Source organism: Dicentrarchus labrax, unplaced genomic scaffold, assembly GCF_905237075.1.
Source record: "Dicentrarchus labrax unplaced genomic scaffold, dlabrax2021, whole genome shotgun sequence".
Classification (NCBI taxonomy): Eukaryota; Metazoa; Chordata; class Actinopteri; family Moronidae; genus Dicentrarchus; species Dicentrarchus labrax.
The window spans coordinates 14261471-14279195 of record NW_026136709.1 but is presented as its reverse complement, the minus strand read 5'-3'; the positions used below and the strand labels follow the sequence as shown (position 1 = coordinate 14279195).

At 38.3% G+C, this 17725-nt stretch overlaps 1 protein-coding gene across 1 annotated transcript in view; it reads right to left on the bottom strand.

Annotated features, from left to right (window-relative positions):
- vipr1b (vasoactive intestinal peptide receptor 1b) overlaps positions 1-16346 on the bottom strand; it is a 49051-nt gene extending 32705 nt beyond the window's left edge. Inside the window, exons 1-3 of the mRNA XM_051411397.1 lie at positions 16073-16346; positions 6971-7061; positions 2700-2810 (exon numbers count right to left, since the gene is read on the bottom strand). Of these exons, the coding sequence (XP_051267357.1) occupies positions 2700-2810; positions 6971-7061; positions 16073-16135 (265 nt within the window). The 5' untranslated portion in view covers positions 16136-16346. The remainder of the gene's footprint in view (positions 1-2699; positions 2811-6970; positions 7062-16072) is intronic.
- Between the last annotated feature and the right edge of the window lie 1379 nt (positions 16347-17725).

Sequence of the window (17725 nt, the reverse complement as noted above, 5' to 3'; positions counted from 1 at the left end):
TCTGGGGTGCTAATGCCTGTATGAGTGCAGCAACACTCCCAGAAGGAAAAAATATATATATCACACGTTAGCATGCACCAATGGTTCAGTGCAGGTAGACCATATTACAGATTTTACTGGCTGTTTAAGAGGTGATGGATTGGCTTTTTTCACACCCACAAAATATGCAAAAGTACGCAACAGCAGCATTTCAGGTTGAGGGAGGTTTTCGGGTACAGGAAGAATTAGAAGAAATTAGAGCCGTTGAAGTAAAAACTTTTAAAACTTTGTGATGAATGATCAGAGCATGAAAAGAGACAGTTTGTTCGGCTGTCATCAATCAGTTGTCTAGATTTACGCCTAATAATCCTTTTAAAGAAATGCAGAGGAATGTTTCAACATTTTCTTGTCTTGCTGATTGAAAAAATCAATACCACACTTATGTGTTAAATATGAAGCCTGTTGCCTTAGCTTAGCATAAAGACTGGAAACAGGGGGAAACAGCTAGTCTGACTCTGTTCAAAGGTAACAAAAGATAATATGTGTTAATTAAAAAAACAAGTAAGCTTTAGAGGTGCTCCTAGACAGATGATTTGTTACCTTTGGATAGAGCCAGGGGATCTGTTAACAGCAAATTCATGGTATGTATATGTTTGTTTATAGTATGTATTCATCATTTCCACTATAAGATCAAAGTGAAAGGCGAAACATGGGAATGCTGACAGGATTCAGGGAAAAACAAGGAAGGGGCGACAAAGGTAGAAGGGAGAAATTGAGGATTAATGATCCATTTTATTGTCTCGGAAGGTGGAAAAAGAGTCAGTCTTGAAAGAATTACTGTGAGAACCAGCAGATGTTAACATCGATGTGTACAGTATAAGTGGAAAAGGATGGCAGGGAATTTCTACATTAACTGAAAAGTCTGAAACAAATGTGTCCTTCTATCTGTGAGAACCTGCTGAAATCCATTTCAACGGCAAGATACCTAAGTTAGCATTATATTCACCTCATTGGGGTTCTGAATGTGGTCTATGCACTACACATTTCCCAGTGATTTCAAAGGCAGTGGTTATCTAAAGTAAAAGCCCCATCTCCAATACTTAGATATTACATCTCTCAGTCAGGGGGCAAGAATGAGCATTGACTCGCTGGGGCACAGACGGAGAGGCACAAGAGGAGCAGGTAAAAAGATGGAGGGAAATCGCCCAGAGGTGTTGAAAAGAAAGAGTGGATATCCATCAGCAGTCATCTGAGAATGACTCTCTGAGAGTGGAAAAGGTTTGGGTCAGGCAGCATTACAGAAAATATCCAAAATTGGTGTTCATGCTGAGTCTACCCACCTGTGATGTGTGTTTAATTTAATAACCCAATTTTCGAATTCAAGTCTACAGTAAGGCAAAAAAACAACAACCTTAAACTTCAGTACTAAGTATCGGCCAATATGTTTGAATCGGTATGAAGAAGGAAAAATGGTATCAGAACATCTCTAAAAGGTCTGATGTCTCAATGCTAGTGCAGGTATTGAGACTGAGAGCTTCAAAAATCAGGAAGTGAAATGGTTTGATGTAGCAGGAGCATCAAACAAGGACACAATGTTTTGAAAGAAGGTAAGCAACTGGAAAAATCCAAAAAATCAAAGGGCTCAAAATTAGCAAGCAAAGACAAGATTGCAAAAAAAGACACATATGAGGTCTTGAGTAGGAGGTTTTGAGTTGCACCTTTAGAAAGAAGCGATCTAAAATGGATCAGGAAGAGAGAAAAAAAAAAAAACGCTGTCTATGAAGTAACAGAGTTGAAGAGGATGGTTGTCAAGAACCTTGACTAAAATTTGGTGATGTCTCTCTTCTGAATCATCTCTCTTCTTCCTCCCTCTTTGTCTGTGCTCATTCCAAAATAAAGGTTAAGTAGATGAGCTGGATTGTTTTCTTAGACCCTGACTGCAATCTGTGACTGAGTTTACGTGCACATTTTAGATCTGGTCTTTCATTTGGCTCATGTAAACGCTGCATACCCTTTACAGTAACCTGGATTAACTTTTATCCGGGCGTATCCCTAACATCTATCTGAAACAGCTGGTTCACAGGGTCAAAACTATTCTGGATAGAGGTTTCCAGCTGTTAATTCCTTCTATAATATTACACAAATGTAAAAAGTTCTGACATTTCAGAGATAGGTCTTGTAAATAACAACGATGTAATGATGCTCTTTATTAGGCTCATGAATCAGTATCCACTTTTCCTGCAAGTTGTTGGCCTTGGGCTTTCTGCAGGGTTTCTAATAAATATCTGCTGTCCTCAGGAGGTGAAATCCACCAGTTTGATGAATTCCAATGTCCATTTGCATGCAAGAAACACATTTCATCTTCAGTATCTACCCAAAGGCTTGACTGTATGCAAATACACTTTTAAATATCAAGATACTCACAGCTGGAGAAAGAATGTGAATAAATGAAAATCTATAAATCTGTCATGTATGTCAGCCTTGAGCTACTGTCAAAATGGTAGCACAAGGTCGTGTTCTGGCACCTGTAGGTTTAAAATTAATTATTCCACTAATACAACATGACTGGAGATATTTAAATGATGTTCTCAACATGACATTTCACTGGTACATTTATTCAGTTTTGATAAATAAATGATAGTTTTGAGGCTGAACATGAAATGGAAACTATATATTGTATGCATGTTGTATTTACATGAAGTGAAGGAAGATGTGTTTACCTCTGTGCTGATCACTGAAGTAACTGAAGTAAGTGGGGCAGGCTATTGTAACCACCTCTCCGACTCTGGCTGGGGGCCAACAGGCGATGATATCCCACATGCCATGGCAATCTGCCAGGAGGAGACAATACTATTAACACGGCATCACTCATATTGTGACAGACACACACACATACACACACCATAATGACTAAATTAAATCATGTGTTTAACATGACACCCATGACACAATGAATGCAGTGGAGTGACTGCTTAGTCAATTCTAATACAATATAACCAATATAACTTTAATTCAGGGAGAGGAAGGTTATTATAGATACTGAATGTGAATATGTTGGTTTATATTATACATTCTTAGTTTATCCTTTTTAACATAAATAATTATAATACAAGTTTATTCTTTAAATGCTGCAATAATTTAACTATTAAGATAGGAACACAATGATAAATCTTACCTGATTTCATATTGATTTATAACAATAAATACAGATTCAAATTGGTAATTTCTCTGGGCCTTGTTCCTATCAATAACTAGGTTTCCATCCAAATGTAGCACCAATTTTAACTGAATTTTGAGAAAATCACTACCAACCACAACCATTATGCGATTAGTTGGTTTGTTGAGATATCCTCCGGTCAGATACCATTAAACCATTGCAGAGGAAATGGTGTTAAACAATGTAGAAAACACGACAGAAATATGTAATTTATGTTTGTTTTATGTATTAATGTGAGCAGCATTATAGTATCCTAATCACTCCACACAGATCTGATGGTTTCCTCTCTTCAGTGGAAGTCACATGCTTCATGTAAGTTATGATTTAATCTGAATCACTGTTTCAATTGCACTTTGTTGCACAACTTTTCCACCTCAGCCAAGCATAAAAATCATATTTTGAGATTTTTTTTCTCCCCTACAGTCTTTGTCCTTGTATCTCCAAAATATACTGTACTTCTTTTGTTGTGACTGTTGTATTTTCATCCATTCAATTCTTTTTTGAAAGGGTCCTTTTAATAGCTCAGCAAAGTTTGTATGTGTTATTATTCTTTTTCTGCAGCTTGGAACAGTTGTTTCAAGTTTTGTTTCAATCACACACACGTTTTTCAGTTTCCTCTTTATGTTTGAAATGAAAGTCACAACCTTTTACTGTGAAAGTGTACGGTAGGTCAGCAGCACAGTAAATAGACTTGTGACACATGAGTGAAGCCTCAGAAAGGTATGAAATAACAAAAAGTCAAGCAATGAAGCATTTCTGAGACATAGACCTCTGAAGTTCAAAACCCAATGGAAGTACAGTTATAAACTTCACAATTTCTATCTAGACAGCCTCTTCAGGACACCATTAACTCATTTTGTAACAGTGTGTGTGTGCAGTGCTGGACACCAGAATACACAAACTGTCAAGAGATATTTATTTTTATTCCTGTTCTGTTTCACTGTCTGACAATCTCTGTATTTAATATGTTGCATAACCATAGGCTGTGAACATATGGTTTCTCTCACAAATGCACACACTGCTAATTCATTTATTAGAGATGTGACCTCTGAGAGCAGCTTCCAGTACCTTCCTGTTGAGGAAGCAGATAGGGAAGTAGAGAAATGAGGGTCATTGCAGAGATAAGGAACAAAGCTGTTTCCATGCACGTAGTTCACGTATATTAACTTAATGCACTATTCAGTATGTACAGTATGTGTAGTGATTTTTTATTAAAATTAGACTAAATGGAGATAGCGCACAGTTAATATAGGTATTCACTGTGTTCTTAAAGTCACAGGACTTTAGAGGACAAACCATACTTCAGTGGGCCAGAGTAAAGCTTAAATATTCATTTTAGTCTTATTTGGTGCACATGTAGAAGGGCATGGATGTAATTTTCTGCCCAGTAACCCCCATATTCATATTCTATCTCATGTTCATTCTGAGTGGAGGTCGGACTCTGTACATTATATATATATATATATATATATATATATATATATGTGTGTGTGTGTGTGTGTGTGTGTGTGTGTATATATTCACTCAAGTATTTTCATGACTGTGAGTGGCAGTGTTGGGTAAAAACCTATCATAACTTCATTCATGGTTATTTTTATGCTTTAACCTTATAAGGTCATGTACATGATGAAAACGTTTTACGCTTGTTCACATTAATGGCTCTGCACACTGTTTTTAGTTATTCTGGCTGATTAGACCTCTGTTCAGGCTGTGAAAAGATGGGTGGAGCTTTTGCTGAGATGTCCAAAATAACTCCCTATAGTGCACTATATATTTACTGTCCAACATGTTAACTGAGTGTCCAAATTCAGTGTCAGAATTCAGAGTGTGAACTTTATGAACTAAAGTACCCTCAAAAGTTCCCACTATGAAATAAAAACTAACACTGACACTAATTTCTGCTTACAATCCCACAATGCAATATGCTGCATTTTATATATAGTGAATATTAATTCTGTGCGACACTATACCCAGAGCCAGTCGGCCCATTAGCTCGCTACGAAAGCTGCCCATGCAGGGACCCGCAAATTATTCAAGTGCATCATATCCCCCTTGTGTCAAAGCAGGTGTCAGTGTTGAGAACTTCAGTGAGAGGATGAAGGCGAACTATCCTCCTGGTCACAAAAATGAGACACCATGAGAGTTAATCCTCCCTAAAGGTTGATGTTGGTTAATATGACTAAACAGTAACATTAACTTAATGTGCTTGTTGGCAATACTGATGCACATCTCTCAGTAAATTATAACCATCAAGTATTCAGCCAAGCTTTAGTATAAATAGTATTTTTTATGCAAGAATATTTATATCTTGGGGAACCAGTTTGAAGAGGCCTGGTGTAGCTATTTTGAGAAATAAAGCTGTGGCCATAGGCTTATGTTTACATCATATAGCCAAAGCTAATTAATAATAATTAATAATATTGTGAGGACTGGGCTAATTACCAGGCAGCAGAGCTAAAACCTATTTATTTTCTACATTATATATTTTCTACAATTTCTTATTTCTGTTCATGTTAAGAGGTCAACTTAGTCTTAGGAGAGAGAGACTTGTAGTGGGAGCACTGGGGAGGAAGGTGTGACTGTGTGGCAAATGGTTTACAGGTAGAAGGGACTGTTAGCAGGATTTTGCTTAGGGCTACAGGGAGGTCAGGACCAACAACACCTGTCAGAGATGATGTAAAATGATGATGATCCATAAGTGTCCATTTACTGCTCACTAGAGAGCAGGCAAAATGTCAGGGGTTCTGACTCTGCTCTCTCTACTCTCTCAGAGTGACATTTTGCCAAATTGGCACCATTGAAAGTATGCCGAATTAGCTGTTAGCAGTTGGTGTTCGCCATGTAGCCATGGATATGCAGGCAACAATCACTCAATAACTTCAATACTGAAGAAAACTTAAAAATGTGATGACTGATCAGGCAAGTTCTAAAGTTTTGAGGAGCTTCCTTTTTCTATTATTTTTAAGAGGATCTATGGTCTGATATCCTTACGTTGAATCATCCATGCTGAATTTAAAAATGTGAGTATTTTGTCTGAGTTAAAGAACAAACTACTGAGTGTCTGTTAATTCATTATGAGCTAAAGAGGTATCGATTTTGGACAGACGTCACCCACAATCTGTATAGTAATAAAAATGGTGTAAAATGGGAGGTGTCAATCAAGCAAAGTCACAACTACACAGTCTTGAGAAAATGTCTAATTAGGCAAAAAAAGTAAAAACACAACCCCAAAGTTGTGTAAGACCTTAATTCATCGGCTATATACTATATAGAGAGAACTCTATAAATGGCATAAATCTTATCAGATGCAAATAAAAAACAGTGTTGTTCTGGGGGGTTAAAACTGGAGTTATACACTCTCTCCTTGTTTGGAAATTGGTTTGGGGTCAGACTTGAGATCGTCAGACTTAAATGATGGAGAAAATAAAAAGCCCTGACACACCTCACTTTGGCTGATTTTCAGATGCGTGAATTAATCACTCCTTCAAGACTGTTACCATCCTACAACTCTGACTACAATATGGCTTCTTTGTCTTAGACTGTGAGGTAATTGAAAGAGTAATCTGAGATAAAGGCAGGATAATTCAACTATGTCTCTGGAGGAACTCTGGCCTGTATTTCTGCTTGCTATAATGGTGCTTCATCTATAGACTCCCTCACTGTGTTACCTTTTACCTCTCTATTTATTCACTGATGCTGTTTCCCATTTCCTCTAAATAGCCTCTTGCACACCCTGAACAGCCAGAGAGAGGAAAATATGTATTTGTGAATGACCTGAAGTGACGTTCCCCAAGGTGTTATTCTCACAGCGGTCTTTCTCCAGCTCGATCTCGTTCATCACGTCACACATCTGCACCGATAACACCTGAGGAAGAGGCAGAAAGCACATTTGTGTGTCAAGAATCGGATATGCTTCCGTCACACTGCAATTAGACTCTGAAATCATTTATATTCAGTGAGGCTGAGGCCGGTAGAAAGGTTACATTCCAGTGAATATGTGCTAGTAAATATTTTAGTTAGCATTTGCCTTCATCACATTCCCGCAACTACGGCCTTTTATGCCAAAGTATGTACCCTCGGCTAATAATACAATAAATACACAGTAATGTTCTCTATGTCTGAAACCAAATAGAGCTCCCTCTTGCAGGGCAAATAGATGCTATCATGCAAATGGATTAGGAAGTGGAGACGGGAGCCACTGAGTAATCTACTGCGATTGTTCATCTGTGTCAACAAAGGCAGAAAAATGCGAGCTGACAGCCGCTGGCAGAGAGCCGGTGGGTCAATGAAAATGTGTAAGACGAGCAGCGAGGAGCTTGAGAAGGTCAGTGGAGATGAAGAGAGAGAGGGGAGAGAAGAAGAAGTCGGCATGAGGCAGAGTGTATTCATGAACTCCCAGGGAAGCGCTTCACCCTGCACCCCTGCCACTGAAGCTACAGTGCTTACAAGACTCAATGCAGTAAAGGTCAGGATGAGAGGAGCGAGGCAGCACGAAGCACTTAATGTATTTACAATTGTACTCAGTCTCTAATTGGACCTTATAGATGTCTGTTTCATGAGCCTTGACCACCCAGGTGCTGTCAAACATGAAATGATCCTCATTAATCATCCACAAATGCTCTGTTTAGTGAGCTCCCGGTTCACCTGAAGGACCAGTCTGTAGTGCACTGCTCACCTCAGACGAGACAAACACACCAAACTGTGTCATTAATGATGAAGGACACCTCTCAAAGCAACGCTTATGTACTTAATGTTATCACAGCCTTGTTGAGAGTATGCATAGTAGTGCAATGACTAAATGTTATGAGAATAGAATAAACTTTAGACAACGAGTAAGTACACAACATCTACCAGGCCTGCTGTGCTATGTGATATCTTTTTGTGCAGGAATATTTAAGAGACCACAGACACATCAACACAGAATAGGATTCCTGCAAGGATCAGATAATGTAGATAACTAATGTGATTATAGGATTTCTTTGAAACGTTTTTGTTTATAAAAAATTAGACAATCCTGGAAGAAAACTGAGAAATCTGTTAGTTGCTTCAGGTCAAACCTGATAAAAGCACAGCAAAGATGAAGAAAACCTTTTAAACACAAAGTCTTTATGGTTGGATTTTTTTCTGATTCGTCATAATGTGGGATACTAAGTGGATATTTACACATTAATAACTTAAAAAGTTTGCAAAAACTAGCTCTAACGAAGAGAGCTGTTATTAAATATCTACAGCAAGCCAAACACAGGCTAGCTGACTGAAAACAGGAAGAGATTGTGGTTGATACATCTGACTATCTGATAATTGATAAAATGCTGTTATAGTGTAAATCCACTTTGACGGGCTTTGTAAAAGTTTGTGTGGTAAGCTAGCGACTCAGAGAGGCTGTATGTTTGTGTTTCTGTGGAGGGATTTAGTTTAATCTAGTCTAGTTAAAGTCACAATTATTTATGCTGCTTAATAATTCTGATCAGTCTATGATCTCCTTACAAGTCACAACTGTTGAGGCCACTGACAAAATAACCTCCAAGACAACGAGAATTAGCAGAATTACACTGTTAGTCATGACCATTACACAAAGTAACCCAATGACAGTTCTGAATCTGCCACCACTGTGGTTGATGTTTGGTTATATTAAACACAAAAAACATTTGGTTTAGGTTAGAACATTAGGTCGAGTCCCCTTCCACTTAGAAAAATTTGTTTTTCTAATTATTACTTCACTTATAATATTTAACCTTCACTGGGTTGAATGACGTATATGCACAGTTTGACACTGGAAGTCTGTTTTCACATTCATCTGTCGACTCTTCTCTGAGCTTGTGCACGTACGAGCACGGTTTCTGTAACATTGAAAACTTGGAACCTTGAGTACACAAAGACTGAGAATGAACTTCTCAGTGAAGGAGACATCTCTTGTGTCCAGTAGTTACAGAAAAGTATTAGGACATGTACACAAATAGGGTCCTTGGAACAATAATGTGTGTCTCACATGTTTTTCTGCACAAGAAAGTATAATTTCCACCATAAAATCCTTATCAAGTTATTCACTACTTCTACCTCCCAATTTCCAGAATCGATGAAATTTTGTTAATTTCTAAAGTTTTCTTCTGTTCTCAGTGTATGTGCACTGGTGGCTTCAGGTTTGTACATCACACTTGTCTAAGTTGCATACTGGACCTTTTTTTTTGTATAAAACCATATCAGTATTTTATACGCTCCATGTTTAAATCCTACACAAAGGGTAAAGTCACTATTGTTGACTTGCAAGCATCACAAAAACACTGCATCAAGGGCAGCAGCTAGATTAATGGAAAATATGAAAAGACAGCAGTTCATACAGTACAAGTAATAACTCCATGTTTACTCCACACAGCCCCTCGCTCCCTCCCCCCGTGGATGAGGTCGTCCTGACACTATCACAACCCACAGAACTCTGCTCACAGGAGTTTTTGCCTGCAACCGATTACAGCAGAAAATCCAACATATCCTGAAGTAATAGCAGCAGCACTGGCTGGGAGGCAGGAGATTAAACTGCTAACATTATCTGTGCAGAGCAACTTGGATAAAGGAGGAAATCACATGTTGGTCAGACCCTTATTTAACCTTATTTTTGATTAGCATGAAATTGATTGTGAGGCAATGTAGCAATGGAGCACTTAAAAGAAGATTTCAGTCTTAAAGCCCCTCAGAGAGGAAGCTAATACTTTATCATCACAGTGAACTTAAAACAGAGAATATAATATTCTTCACCTTGTATAACCTGGTCTATCATCATAACAGCACTGCAATATAGTAAGTAGTAAAAAAATAACAATTTTTACATTATTTAACTGATAAATGAAGTTATTTTGAAAATCACTTCTGTTACACAATATTACACTATTAAGAATATTTTGGATCATATATAATAATATGTCAGACATATGCAAAATTATGTTATTTTAGTTTTTTGTAACATTTGATCCTATCTTATATTATTCTAACTGATTACATTCATTTATTGTTCATGGTTCATTGTTTTCGGCCCACTGTGCACTACTTGCTCCCACTACCAACCAAATGCCAGTTAGCATCTAGCTGGTGACCATAGTGAAGCATTTAGGAGAGTGAATATTGGACAGAAACAGAACACCAAATATATTTTAATACTTTTCCGTGGTTTACTACATCTGAAAATAAGCTATTGTTTGCAAACAGGATAATCGTAACTTTAAAAGTCAGCTCTTTAAGAGCCTTTTACTGAAGACATTTTCACAGGTCAACCTAGGAAAAGCACAGGTGTAAATAACATAAATGATGGCTTACTTCTGTTTAGCTCCCTCAGTTTACTGGGACACTTGAATATCATAAAGCTAATATTTAAGGCTGCCTCCTAATAGTTGACTAAACTGTTGCTGTCAAGAGTCTTAGTCGAACCCCTTTTTATTAGTTGGATAGGAAGAAAAAAATCGCCAAAAGCTGCGTCTTGTCACTGGGACGAAAGTACTATAGCTGCCATTAGCTACTTAATGGTCCTATTAGCTGACAAAACCCAGACTGGGTACTCAAGGACCAGGGGGAGGTTTGTTTACACTACTAGCAAAGGAGAATGAGCACCAGAACCAGAGCCTGGGGAGCGGGCAACAAACCGACGAAGGCAAGGGGAATTACAGCGGCTCCGACCAGGACTCTGACTTCAGGAACGACAAAGCCGCGGATTCAGGTGGAGACTTGTGTGATTATACACTGTGTTAAAATAAATAAACTTAATGATCGGTCTCCTTTCTGGTTGTTTCAACATTCAGAGTCTGCCATTAGCATTTAACATGTGACTGTTAAAAATATGTATTTAAATAATGAAATTAATATCACAAACACGCAACAACTAGTCGACTACTGGGTTTGATTAATGACTACAAGTTGACTGGGAAAATCTTTAGTTGGGGACAGCTGTATTAGCATTATTATCAACACCTGTGCAAAATGTCTGCTGTGAAAAAGGACATTCAGGCTGCTTTAAGAAGTGCTTCCGGTGGAACAATTAATTGGAAGAAACCTTAAAATTAGGACACTGTTGGTCACCTCTACATACATACAAACATATTTTCAGTTTAATATCATATGAAAGTGGTGTGTTGTTCTTGTTTCTTCTGGCTTTTGGAAAATGCAAACCAGACTGGAAACAAACATGATGTTAACCATTAATACTGCATAAACAGTAGAAAACGGGAACAAAGTCCCTGATTGGGGGGGGGAACACACATGATACTGGAATGAGTGCATGGACTCGTACTGTTTGGCTGCTGGGCTTAAGCTCTCTTCATTGCATGGAGGTAGTTTATTAGTTCATGTATAACCCTGTATATTGTGAATAGAGCCTGAATACACAAAGAGGGACATGATAACAAAATAACAATCGGAGTATGTTATTTATAGGAGTGGGTGAATTTGGGGTACATTTCCTGACCTATGAAGATACAAGAGACGTGGGGAAGGATCCTGGCATTAATTTATACTTGAGCTGTGATAAATATTAAGTAAGAAAACTTCCTTATAACATCTACACTTTGCCCAGCGATGGAGATTGCTGTAGTGGCCAATGAATCAAAATGCCAATCCCAAACTATGCAGATGATAAATGGACCTTAGGGATGCAAACAGCGTCTGCATGAGCAAAACATCACATAAATACCTGCCAGCTTTGATAGTTTGTTAGGACAGAGCTCATCACGAGGACTGCCGGGCTGTTGCTTCAAGATTGTTGTCATTTGAAACAGACGCCAATCTTGGTTTGTTTGAGTACAAGATAACGATCAAATAAAAAAGAAGGAGAGCCAACAGAGAAATGAAAGGAGAAGCTTGTGTCTGTGTGTGGCCACACGACGCAGAGTAAATGTATTTATCCCCATCCTACACTTCACTGGAGAGCAACATCTATATACGTCTTCAGCAGTCACCTCATGTTGTTTCACTTAGGGTAGATTATTCAGCAAGCAAAGTGTGTGATTTGGACACGATGTAAAGATTAAACACATTTCCAGCCAAACTAAAATGAAGACAGGGGTACTTTTTTGGATCGTGCTGAAAAACTGTTGAGTCTGACATCAGTTAGTGCAGCAGGTGTGTAATACTGAGCAGAATTGTAAACTGTGCCAGATAATAGCCTCTTCAAAATGTCATTAAGAAGTTTGACATTTGGGGAAATTAACTTATTTGTTTGGTTTTTTTTGTTTGGTTTTTGGCACGAGTTAGATGAGAAGGTCAATAAGTGTTAACTGCTGCATGAAGCTAAATCCAGAAGTTGATTAAGTTGTGTTAAGACCAGAGGCAGACAGAAATGGTCTGCCTGGCTCAAGTTAAAAATAAATATGCATATAAAAATAAAACATATGCATACCAGCACCTATAAAACTCACTAACTGACACAGGACATCTTATTTGTTAACCTGTGCACAAACAGAAGGAGTTATCTGCTGGAACTGTTTCTCTACAGGCACTTTGAGTTCCAGTAGCTTGTGGCACAGTTCTTTGTGAGTTTACCCACAGCCTCTTTATAATGTAAGAGTAAGATACTAAGTGGATATTTACACATTAATAATTTAAACAGTTTGCAAAAACACAAACTAGTTCTTATACAGAGAGCTGTTATTAAATATCTACAGCAAGCCAGACACAGGCTAGCTGACTGAAAACAGGAAGAGATTGTGGTTGACACATCTGACTATGGTATCATCGATAAAATGCTGTTTATAGTGTAACTCACTTTAAATGTCTTTGTAAAAGCTTCTTTGTGGTAAACCAGCGGCTCAGAGAGGAAGTGTGTTTCTATGGGGGGACTGTTTCCTACGTTCGTCCGAACAACTACTAAGTAGAGAGGTTTGCAAAAACTAGAATAAACTCCAGTGAATTATACATCTCGATCAGTTTACATCAGAAAACAAACGCAGCGGTTTCACAAACTCCCCAAACGGTCGACTCTAACTCAGCATTGGTCTTCAAACATAAAGGGTGATTTAAAACAGTAGAAGGCCACTTTTAACCCACAAAACGCAGATTTTCATAAATTTGGTTATAAAGTAAATTTTATTTTATTAGCATTGATGTGTTTCATCACAGTATAGTCATATAAGTACCTCTTTAATAATCATCTAAATTAGGCCGATATTTTCATAATAAAACAATAGGTTACCTCAAATTACAAAATAATGGAAATAGCTGTTTGCTAAATAAATAACATTAGCTAGGTTAGCACACTTTGACACTGGATGTTGAACTGCATGAATACTAACTTTGAAAACGCTCATAGTTCTCGGTGTATGCAGAAAATAAATGAAGATAAAACCAATGTTTTAAAAAGGACTGACAGTTTCTTAAGTTTTCACGGTGCCTCGTTTGAAACATGCCGGCTGGCACAGATCAAACAAACAAGATATTACGTTCCCCAGGCTGGCTGCCCCTGCCTCCAGTCTTCACTAAGATACTGTAAGCTAATCAGTAAGCTAATCATGCAGCTCTAACTTCAGACAGACATGAGAGTGGTATTGATTCTTCTCATCTAAGCCTCTGCAAAAAAATTAATGCAGAAATTTAAACTACTCCTGTCAATGTATCTTTATTATTTGTTTTTCAGGTGGTTTCGTGTTTGGAAAGAGGGAGGAAGGAGAAGTCATTATCACACAGACTCCATACTCCTCTCCTATCTCTTCTGCTCCCATCTGCATTGTGTTAAACTAATAATGGTGAAATCCAGCCACTGAAAGCCACTATTTAACCCCTTGTGCACTCCACTCGACACCACATTGCCTCACTAGATATATTGATGAAACATGTCAGGGTATGTTATTGTAAAGCAGCCACCTAGGACTGTGGAAAGGACACGAGGAGCACGCCAGAAAACCGTTAAATGTTTCCCACACTGGTGCCCATAAGAGCCACTAAAATATGTCAACAAATGACGTATCTGTTGATCTTTTAAAGCCTCGGGTGGGCCCGACATCTGAGAGTTGTCAGAAGTGAGGAGGAAGACATTTTGACACACTCACTTGGATGTTCACAGTCCATTTTGCTTCGAAATAGCTTCACTGACAGGCATTAAAGGAAGCCACACTGAGAGTCAAATGACTAAAATCCAGCCAAAGACATAACCATTATCATAATCAGAGAACTTAAGCTCCAACGAGATTTCTTTTTCAATTTTCTTTCGCACATTTCTGAAATTGTACCAAAAAGCACTGACATTCTTGATCACTGAAATTACACTGATGCCTGTCAGAGATAAGACGCACAAGTGAATCCATGTCAGGAGTTGTGTGCAGTGAGAGAACAGCAGCAGATCACTTCTGACGTTCCTAATAGAGCTAAAACATCTCTGAAAAATAAAATGTAACTGTAGCTGACACTCGGACTTAACAAGCCTAATGAAAAGCCCAAACTCCCAAGGCAACTCAGAGCAGACCAGAGTTTCTTATCATGCCACAAAGTGGATTATTTCAGCCAAAACTCAAAGATTGTCCATTTAATTTCCAAGATACATCTTTAGAGTTCTGTGTAATTGAATGCATGAAAGCTTACGCATCTAGTACCCTCATGTGCAAACTTAACAGTTGCAGCACTATGATACTGAAAGGTGACTTATTATTATGTGGCAATGCCTCAACAGGCTTTCCCACCAAATACAGTACAAATATATATTGAAACTTATGTACATTATGGCTGCACGATGTGGTAAAAACATCATATTTTGATTATTTTGACAGTTTTGTTTTGGGGTCTGTACCAAAAACATCTGGAGAACAAGATTTGTAAGCCAGGATGTCTCTGTAGCATTATAGTACACCGTGTGTGTCACACTTTACCTTTATCAAAAAATTGCAGCTTCTGTGATTTGGATATGGCCAGACTGTGTACAACTTGTTCATAATAGTGGCATACCCCGTAGTAATATTTTAGTGGGTGGTATACATGCTTAGTTGTATTCACCGGACACCAATTTCCTATATCACAGCATTACCGACAGTGGTCCCTGCATGAAACATCCAATATAATCATCATTCACATAGCAAGTAAAAAAACATAAAGGGATCGTTGACTTCAGGTAAAAGTGGCTGATCTCAGACAGATCTGGTAAAAAAAATTACTTCATTTTAACTCTGATTATGGCTCTGACAATAATGGGATCCAATGCATGTTTTACTGTGTCCTTGGTCTCTTATTTGAAATCCTTTGACTTCTTGTGTCATTTGCCATTATTCTGTGTGCTGGCAGTGAAGCTCACACTGTTCTTGTTGCCAGCTATTGAGGAAACTTCACCTTCACCAAGTTGTGACTCAGCTGCAGACGAAGGATGAAATATGCTTCTGAATTCTTACAGTCAGATGTGAATGAATTGAGAACTTCTATAATCAAAATAAAGGTGAAATGGAGAGTTAAAAAAGAAATTGCCAGATTATTTAAATTCACTAGGATAGTTAATATGGTTGAGATTTTTTTCAAAATGTGTATCACAAAGCAGATGATATATCACGAAGGGCAAAACACTATTTACACCAGATAGATAGATAGATAGATAGATAGATAGATAGATAGATAGATAGATAGATAGATACTTTTGGAACAAGCTAAATGTATTGTCGGTCATAAATATCGACCCATAAAACACAGCCAATAGCGCGTAAAAGAAGCTGAATCATGATTTCCAAACTCATCTAAATGTGTCTGTAAGAAAGGTTTATCGCGCTCGTCCTGCGCGCACAGAAGGAGATTTAATGTCTATAAAAACTAATTTAATGCGGGTTAGAACTGTCTTCAGTAAACGGACCTTTCACTGCAAACCATAAAAGACAGTTTCCCCTTTAATAAAATAACAGACTGAATATTGGTAAAGTTAAGCCTACTTACTTTTGGCAGATATCCGTAGAGCAGCAGTAGAGAGAACAGCCGTGAAGCGTCCATTCTGTCCATTTAGTTTTTCTTCAATCAAGACTCCTCGATACTGCAAGAACTCCTGAGTAAATATGTTAAGGTGTGTGTGTGTGTGTGTGTGTGTGTGTGTGTGTGTGTGTGTGTGTGTGTGTGTGAAGAAAGTGAGGCTGTGAATGTGTGTGTGTGTGTGTGTGTGTGTGGGTGTTCAGATGTGTGAAGTGAGCTGAACCGCTGCTGCCGCCCCACCGGACTGCGCTGTTCTCTGTGCGCTCCTCTAGCAGAAGAGCTGCATCTGTTTGACTGCACCCCCCCACCCATTTTACAACTCCAGACCGCGTGTCCCAGGAGCAAGAGCGTTAACAATGCTGCCAGGATGCTGGAGATAGACTGATGTAGGTTTAATGTTTGTGGGGTGGGTCAGAAGAGAGAACCACTAATTAATCGTTGTGCAACCTTCTCTTTAGTGATGATAGTAACCTTTGGTTCAGCCGAGTAAGAATTTCGGAAAATATGCAAAATAAAGTGCGAATCTGTGCAGGTTTGCACCCGCTTTGTACGATGTGGTTATTAGGAGGACAAGCAGTAGCCTAGGTGGCGCTAAATATCCAGTCAGGTGACATTAAACCACTGCAGAAGAAGAGCTAGTTGAATCTTAAATGGTGTTGGGAAAAAATCTAGAAAACATGATAGACTTTCTTCTTTTTTTTTTTTACTTTTGATTTTAATTTCCCACCCACTTTTTTGTGCAAATTGGAAATGTTGCATAAACAAATAACAGATGGAAGTAGCATTATGTGGCACTAATTCTCCAGTCAGGTGCCATTATATCATTGCAGAAGAATAGAGTGCTGAAGGTGACAGTCAAACCTAACATCCACTGCACTTTGTCACATTTGGCACATAAAAAAAGTGGATGGAAACGCACCCAGATAGTTTGAAGAGTCTGAACGGTCACAGAAACAAACATCCGAGGAGGGCGAATTCATTGGGTGTGATTTGACGGAGTGATACTAGAAGTAGGCTTCAGTAATTCCTATACTGGATTTGATCTCTCAACCTCTGCCAGCATCATAGTCAAGCTTTAGAAATACCAACACCCCCCTTCCTCTCACAATTGAATTAGTTTTGTTGTATTCTCTGCAAATTTCATTTAAATCGAGCAGCTCTTCTAAGGAAATAAATTACTGTTTATTAACTCAACTACAGGAACTCTAGCAAAAAATGACTGTCTGACAATATCAGCATTATTTTCAATTTCTCCACACTGCCACAAAGAAAATAGAAAAAATGACCTTAATTCAAAATCTGACTAGGTTAATAGTAACCATATTTACCACACTGAGTCTAAGAACACAGAACTGTAATTGGCATGTGCAAATTTTAAAGGTGCAGTAGCACTACCAGTGGACAGAAAATCCACCTTTACCTTTAACTATAGAACGTAAACTCCTCCCGGATTGCTGAAACACCCAAATTCCCACAAAAAATACAGAGAAGATGACCTCAGTGATAGCTTCAGTTCTGCCGTCTGCCACATGAAATAAGAAAGTTCCCACAAGGCTGATGAGCGTCGGCACCATCATGAGCGTTTTCATAATAACTTCCAATGGTGACATATTGTAAACCTGC